Source organism: Tachysurus fulvidraco, chromosome 14, assembly GCF_022655615.1.
Source record: "Tachysurus fulvidraco isolate hzauxx_2018 chromosome 14, HZAU_PFXX_2.0, whole genome shotgun sequence".
Lineage (NCBI taxonomy): Eukaryota > Metazoa > Chordata > Actinopteri > Siluriformes > Bagridae > Tachysurus > Tachysurus fulvidraco.
Genome location: NC_062531.1, coordinates 1,971,903 through 1,979,402, shown reverse-complemented (window position 1 = coordinate 1,979,402; position 7,500 = coordinate 1,971,903). Strand labels below are relative to the sequence as shown.

Here is a 7,500-nt window from a genome sequence, read left to right as displayed (position 1 = left end):
CTGTTAGTGACAGTTATAGGGGCCAAGCCTCATTCACTGATAGTGACAGTTATAGAGGCCACGCCTTCTTCACTGATAGTGACAGGTATAGAGGCCTCGCCTCCTTCACTGATAGTAACAGTTATAGAGGCCACACCTTCTTCACTGATAGTGACAGGTATAGAGGCCACGCCTTCTTCACTGATAGTGACAGTTATAGAGGCCACGCCTTCTTCACTGATAGTGACAGGTATAGAGGCCACGCCTTCTTCACTGATAGTGACAGGTATAGAGGCCACGCCTTCTTCACTGATAGTGACAGGTATAGAGGCCACGCCTTCTTCACTGATAGTGACAGGTATAGAGGCCACGCCTTCTTCACTGATAGTGACAGGTATAGAGGCCATGCCTTCTTCACTGATAGTGACATGTAAAGAGGCCACGCCTCCATCGCTGAGACTGACACAGAGACCACACCTCTTTTACTGTGTCTAACAAAGAATAGAGTCTCTCTCTCTCACTTTGTCTCTCTCGCTCTCTCTCTCTCACACACACACACACACACACACACACACACACACACACACACACACACAAACACACACACAGTTAATTCATCTGTGTTTTAAAAGAAAAACTATTTAAAGCTGTAACACAAAGAGGTGACTGTGATATTTAACACACACTTACACACATACAAACACACACACCTTAAACTTTATTAGCACCAAATACCAGCGTGAATCTTTTCAGAATTGGAGCTTGATCTTTAATTATGTTGCAGGTTGCAGCTTTTTTTAGGTACTATTTTACTTTCCGTTACTATAGCAACCAAAATATATTGATGAATGAGTGGAAAAAGGAGGTGAAGGATTTATTTTTCTTCTGTTTGTCCTCCGATTTGTACATCAAGAGTAGGCACTGAAGAGACTTGTGGAGTGTGTGTCAAGTGTATATGAGTGTGTATAGTGTGTATGGAGTGTGTGAAGTGTGTATGAGTGTGTGAAGTGTGTATGGAGTGTGTGTGTGTGTGTGTGTGTGTAGTGTGTTTGGAGTGTGTGAAGTGTGTATGAGTGTGTTTGAGTGTGTATAGTGTGTATAGTGTGTATAGTGTGTATAGACTCAGTTACAGCAGAGATTTATAGCCAGTGGAAACACAGCACTCACTTAACTTTATGGCCAGAGTAATGGAATCCTCACACACACACACACACACACACACACACACACACACACACACACACACACACACACACACACACACACACACACACACGACCATTCACATGGGGCCAGACATTTGTGTTCAGAAATCCCACCTTGTCTTTTAATATTCACATAATTCTCTCTCTCTCTCTCTCTCTCTCTCTCTCTCTCTCTCTCTCTCTCTCTCTCTCTCTCTCTCTCTCTCTCTCCTCTATAGGATCATTAATCTCTCACAAATGCAAACAGAATGAAAAATGGCACATGTCTGTGTGTAGAGTGACATCATCATCATCATCATCATCAGTTGTGTTGTTTTTGTGGTGTTTTTTCAGGACGAATGTCGTAACTATATTAAAGTCCTGCTGAGTCGACAAGGCGGTCTGTTCGTCTGTGGCACCAACGCCTTCAACCCTCTGTGCGCAAACTACACAGTAAGTGTGTGTGTGTGTGTGTGTGTGTGTGTGTGTGTGTGTGTGTGTGTGTGTGTGTGTGTGTGTGTGTGTTTGTGTGTTTGCCTCCGGATAGCTCCGGTCTCATAAATAAACGCTGCGATTGCTCACACAGTCTCCTGCCGTGTCGACTTTCATCTTCCACACACCAGAGTGCCGCCATATCCCATCATCCCCTGCTGCTACATACACACATACACACACACACACACACACACACACACACACACACACACACACACACACACACACACATACACACACTCACACATACACACACTCACACACACACACACACACACTTACACACACACACACACACACACACACACACACACACACACACACACACACACACACACACACACACACACACAGTGAAAGCAAAAATCAGACAAAATCTGATCAATAGATGTATTAAACACTAATGTAACTGTTAATCCAGGCTACTGCTCTTTATACTCTCTCTCTCTCTCTTTCTCTCTGTCTCTTTCTCTCTGTCTCTTTCTCTCTGTCTCTCTTTCTTTCTCTCTGTCTCTCTCTCATTCTCACACACACAGTTTCACTGCAGTCTGGTAATGAAACACTACACCTGTTGATTAAGGTGTGATAATTCTCTCTCTCTCTCTCTCTCTCTCTCTCTCTCTCTCTCTCTCTCTCTCTCTCTTTATTTTTTGTCTGTATCACTTTCACCATTTCTCTTGCACCCCCCACCCCCTCTCACCCCCTTCCTTATAGCAGTATGGAGTTTGTGTTCAGTGTCAGTCGTCCTCACGCACAGAAGCAGAATCTTGCTGTGACTTCTCATGAATTATACAATAATCTCTGTGTGTGTGTGTGTGTGTGTGTGTGTGTGTGTGTGTGTGTGTGTGTGTGTGTGTGCAGGCAGACAATCTGGAGATGATGGGTGAGACAGTCAGTGGAATGGCGCGATGTCCTTACGACCCCAAACACGCCAATGTCGCTCTGTTCGCAGGTAATAATTAATAATAATCATAATAATAATGAGACACAAACACAATCGCACACACACACACACACACACACACACACACACACACACACACACACACTCAAACTCACACACACTCACACACACCTAAACAAATACAAACACACACAGACACACACACACACTTAAACACACACACAATCACACACACCCACACACACACTCAAACACACACTCAAACACACACTTACACACACACTCAAACACACAGACTCAAACACCCACCCACACACACTCAAACACACACACTTAAACACACACACACACACAATCACACACTCACACACACACACTCAAACACAAACTCAAACACACACACTGACACACACACATCTTACACACTCACACAATCAAACACACACAGACACACATGCACACAGACATACATACACTCACACACAAACACACACACACACACTCAAACACACACTCTTACACACACATACACACACACACACTCAAACACACACACTCAAAGACAAACTCAGATATACGCACACTTAAACACACTCACACACATGCACACACACACAGACATACATACACACTCACACACACACTCAGATATACGCACACTTAAACACACTCACACACGTGCACACACACACACACACACACACACACACACACACATATACAGACTATAAAGAAATGAAATATGCTGTGATATGTTTAGGATGTTTTATTTTATGAAGAGTATAAGAAACGAAAGACAAAAAGAAAAGAAAAGATAAAAGGACAAAGAGAGAGATGAATAGAAGAGATGAGAAAGAGAGTCAAAGAATAAATGAGAAGAAACAGAGGTGGGGGGGAATGAAAATAAAGGAGAGAATGAGGAAAGGGACTAAATATGACATGAAAAAGACAGAAAGGAATGAAGAGCAGCGGGGGAAGAATGAAAGAAAAACAGAAGAGACGAGAGGATGATGAAGATGAAGAGCAGCCAGTAGGAATAGAAAGAAAAACAAGAAGAGAAGAGAAATAATGAGAAAAGGGGGGGAGGTGAAGAAAAAGAAAGGAAAGGAAGAAAGGAGAGAAGAGGAAAAGGTCGAAGGAGTTAAGAAGAAATGTAACGAGGGTCAAACTAAAGAGTGAAACATAAAAGGGAGGAGAAGAAAAGAAGGAAGGTGTGAAATGAACAGTAGGTGGAAGGAGGGATGGGGAAGAGATAAGATTAAAAAGAAAGGAAAATACAGAGGAATAGAAAAGAATAAGGGATGAAAGGCAAGGAATGGAAACAAAGATGGCAGGAGGAGAAGAAAAAGTAAAGGAGAGAAAGGAGGAAATAGAGAAGAGGAGTGAAGAAGACGGAGGAGCGGCTGTGTGAAAGAGTGTGTAAGATGTCTATATAAACTTGTACTAACGTATGTGTCTGTGTGTGTCTGTGTGTGTGTGTCTGTGTCTGTGTGTGTGTGTGTGTGTGTGTGTGTGTGTGTGTCTGTGTGTCTGTGTCTGTGTGTCTGTGTCTGTGTGTCTGTGTCTGTGTGTGTCTGTGTGTGTGTGTCTGTGTGTGTGTCTGTGTGTGTGTGTGTGTGTGTGTGTGTGTGTGTGTCTGTGTCTGTGTGTGTGTGTGTGTCTGTGTGTGTGTGTCTGTGTGTGTGTGTCTGTGTGTCTGTGTCTGTGTGTCTGTGTCTGTGTGTGTGTGTCTGTGTGTCTGTGTGTGTGTCTGTGTGTCTGTGTGTGTGTGTCTGTGTGTGTGTGTCTGTGTGTGTGTCTGTGTGTGTCTGTGTGTCTGTGTCTGTGTGTGTGTCTGTGTGTGTGTGTGTGTCTGTGTGTGTGTGTCTGTGTGTCTGTGTGTCTGTGTGTGTGTGTCTGTGTGTGTCTGTGTGTGTGTGTCTGTGTGTGTGTCTGTGTGTGTGTGTGTGTGTGTGTGTGTGTGTGTGTGTGTGTGTGTGTCTGTGTGTGTGTGTGTCTGTGTGTGTGTGTGTGTGTGTCTGTGTGTGTGTGTGTGTCTGTGTGTGTGTTTCTGTGTCTGTGTGTCTGTGTCTGTGTATGTGTCTGTGTGTGTGTGTGTGTGTGTGTGTGTCTGTGTGTGTGTGTGTCTGTGTCTGTGTCTGTGTGTGTGTGTGTGTGTGTGTGTGTGTGTGTGTGTGTGTGTGTGTGTGTGTGTGTGTGTGTGTGTGTCTGTGTGTGTGTGTGTGTGTGTGTGTGTGTGTGTCTGTGTGTGTCTGTGTGTAGGTGGAAGCCTCTTTACTGCAACAGTGACTGACTTCTTGGCAATTGATGCAGTGATCTACAGGAGTTTAGGCAACACTCAGACACTGCGCACCATCAAACACGACTCCAAATGGTTCAGAGGTGTGTGTGTGTGTGTGTGTGTGTGTGTGTGTGTGTGTGTGTGTGTGTGTGTGTGTGGGTGTGTGTGTGGGTGTGTGTGTGGGTGTGTGTGTGGGTGTGTGTGTGTTGATTCGTGTAAAAGGGTTCTGTTTTACAACCCTGTATGGAAGCCATCAGCTCTTCAATGCCACTTTCTGTGTGTGTGTGTGTGTGTGTGTGTGTGTGTGTGTGTGTGTGTGTGTGTGTGTGTGTGTGTGTGTGTGTGTGTGTGTGTGTGTGTGTCTGTGTGTGTGTGTGTGTGTGTGTGTGTGTGTTGCAGAACCCTACTTTGTCAGTGCTGTGGAGTGGAGAGAACACATCTACTTCTTCTTCCGTGAGATAGCCATGGAGTTCAACTACCTGGAGAAGGTGAGAAAGAGAGAGACAGAAAGAGAGACAGAGACAGAACAAGACACAGAGATAGAGACAGAGAGAGAGACAGAGAGAGAGAGACAGAAGGAGACAAAAGAGATAGAGACAGACAGAAAGACAGACAGACAGAGAGACTAAGAGAGAGAGACAGACAGAGAGACAAAAAGACACAAAGAGAGAGAGACAAAGAGAGGGAGACAGAAAGAGACACAGAGAGAGAGAAGGAGAGACAGACAGATAGAGAGAGAGAGTGAGAGAGACAGACAGAAAGAGAGAGAGAGACAGAAAGAGAGAGAGTGAGAGAGACAGAAAGACAGAGAGTGAGAGAGACAGAAAGAGAGAGAGAGAGACAGAATCGCTATGTATTATTTAGTGTACTTTTTAACCCCGTACAGTTACATGTAATGCTGTGGGACATCTCTGAAGCGATGTCATTGTGTGTGTGTGTGTGTGTGTGTGTGTGTGTGTGTGTGTGTGTGTGTGTGTGTGTGTGTGTGTGTGTGTGTGTGTATTAGGTGGTGGTATCACGTGTGGCGCGTGTGTGTAAGAGTGATGTGGGCGGGTCTCAGCGTGTGTTAGAAAAACAGTGGACTTCTTTCCTAAAAGCTCGACTGAACTGCTCCATCCCCGGAGACTCGCACTTCTACTTCAACCTGCTTCACTCCACCAGCTCGGTCCTGCAGCTCCAGGGGAGAGACGTCATCCTGGCTGTGTTCTCTACCCCCGCCAACAGGTAACACCAAACACACACACACACACACACACACACACACACACACACACACACACACACACACACACACACACACCACACACACACACACAGAGAGAGAGAGATACGTCCTACAGCTCCAGGGGAGAGACGTCATCCTGGCTGTGTTCTCTACCCCCGCCAACAGGTAACACCAAACACACACACACACACCACACACACACACAGAGAGAGAGAGATACGTCCTACGGCTCCAGGGGAGAGACGTCATCCTCGCTGTGTTCTCTACCCCCGCCAACAGGTAACACCAAACACACACACACACACACACATACACACACACACACACACACACACACACACACACACACACACAGAGAGAGAGAGATACGTCCTACGGCTCCAGGGGAGAGACGTCATCCTCGCTGTGTTCTCTACCCCCGCCAACAGGTAACACCAAACACACACACACACACACACACACACACACACACACACACACACACACACACACACACACACAGAGAGAGAGAGATACGTCCTACGGCTCCAGGGGAGAGACGTCATCCTCGCTGTGTTCTCTACCCCCGCCAACAGGTAACACCAAACACACACACACACACACACACACACACACACACACACACACAGAGAAATACGTCCCACACCTGGAGGGGAGAGACATCATCCTTGCTGTGATCTCCCTCCCGCTAACAGGTAACACACACTATACACACACACACACACACACACACACACACACACACACACACATTATACACATGCACCCCAATCACACACATACCATACACACATATACATGCTATACACCAAAAATGAACAGGATATAAATAAATTTTCTCTTTCTAATTTTCCCCGGGGGGTGGGGGGTTTCATGGTGGCTTAGTGGTTAGCACGTTCGCCTCACAACACCAGGGTCGGAGGATCGATTCCCGCCTCCGCCTTGTGTGTGTGGAGTTTGCATGTTCTCCCCGTGCCTCGGGGGTTTCCTCCGGGTACTCCGGTTTCCTCCCCCGGTCCAAAGACATGCATGGTAGGTTGATTGGCATCTCTGGAAAATTGTCCGTAGTGTGTGTGTGTGTGTGTGTGTGTGTGTGTGTGTGTGTGTGTGTGTGTGTGTGTGAGTGAATGAGTGTGTGTGTGTGTGTGTGTGTGTGTGTGTGTGTGAGTGAATGAGTGTGTGTGTGTGTGTGTGTGTGTGTGTGTGTGAGTGTGTGTGTGTGTGTGTGTGTGTGTGCCCTGTGATGGGTTGGCACTCCGTCCAGGGTATTTTTCTCCTCTGTTTTGTTTTCCCTGTTTTTTCTTTGCTCCCTCTGTTCGTCTCTTAATGTTTTGAGCCCAAGATAATCACAAGAAGAACAGAAAAAATCTCTTTGTCTCTCTCTCTCTCCCTCTCTCTCTCTCTCTCCCTCTCTCTCTCTCTCCTCTTCTCT

At 45.9% G+C, this 7,500-nt stretch overlaps 1 protein-coding gene across 1 annotated transcript in view; it reads left to right on the top strand.

Annotated features, from left to right (window-relative positions):
• sema6bb (sema domain, transmembrane domain (TM), and cytoplasmic domain, (semaphorin) 6Bb) overlaps positions 1-7,500 on the top strand; it is a 53,110-nt gene that overhangs the window by 11,054 nt on the left and 34,556 nt on the right. The window contains exons 4-8 of the mRNA XM_047799929.1: positions 1,518-1,616; positions 2,520-2,610; positions 4,825-4,944; positions 5,243-5,331; positions 5,850-6,067. Coding sequence (XP_047655885.1) covers positions 1,518-1,616; positions 2,520-2,610; positions 4,825-4,944; positions 5,243-5,331; positions 5,850-6,067 — 617 coding nt within the window. The remainder of the gene's footprint in view (positions 1-1,517; positions 1,617-2,519; positions 2,611-4,824; positions 4,945-5,242; positions 5,332-5,849; positions 6,068-7,500) is intronic.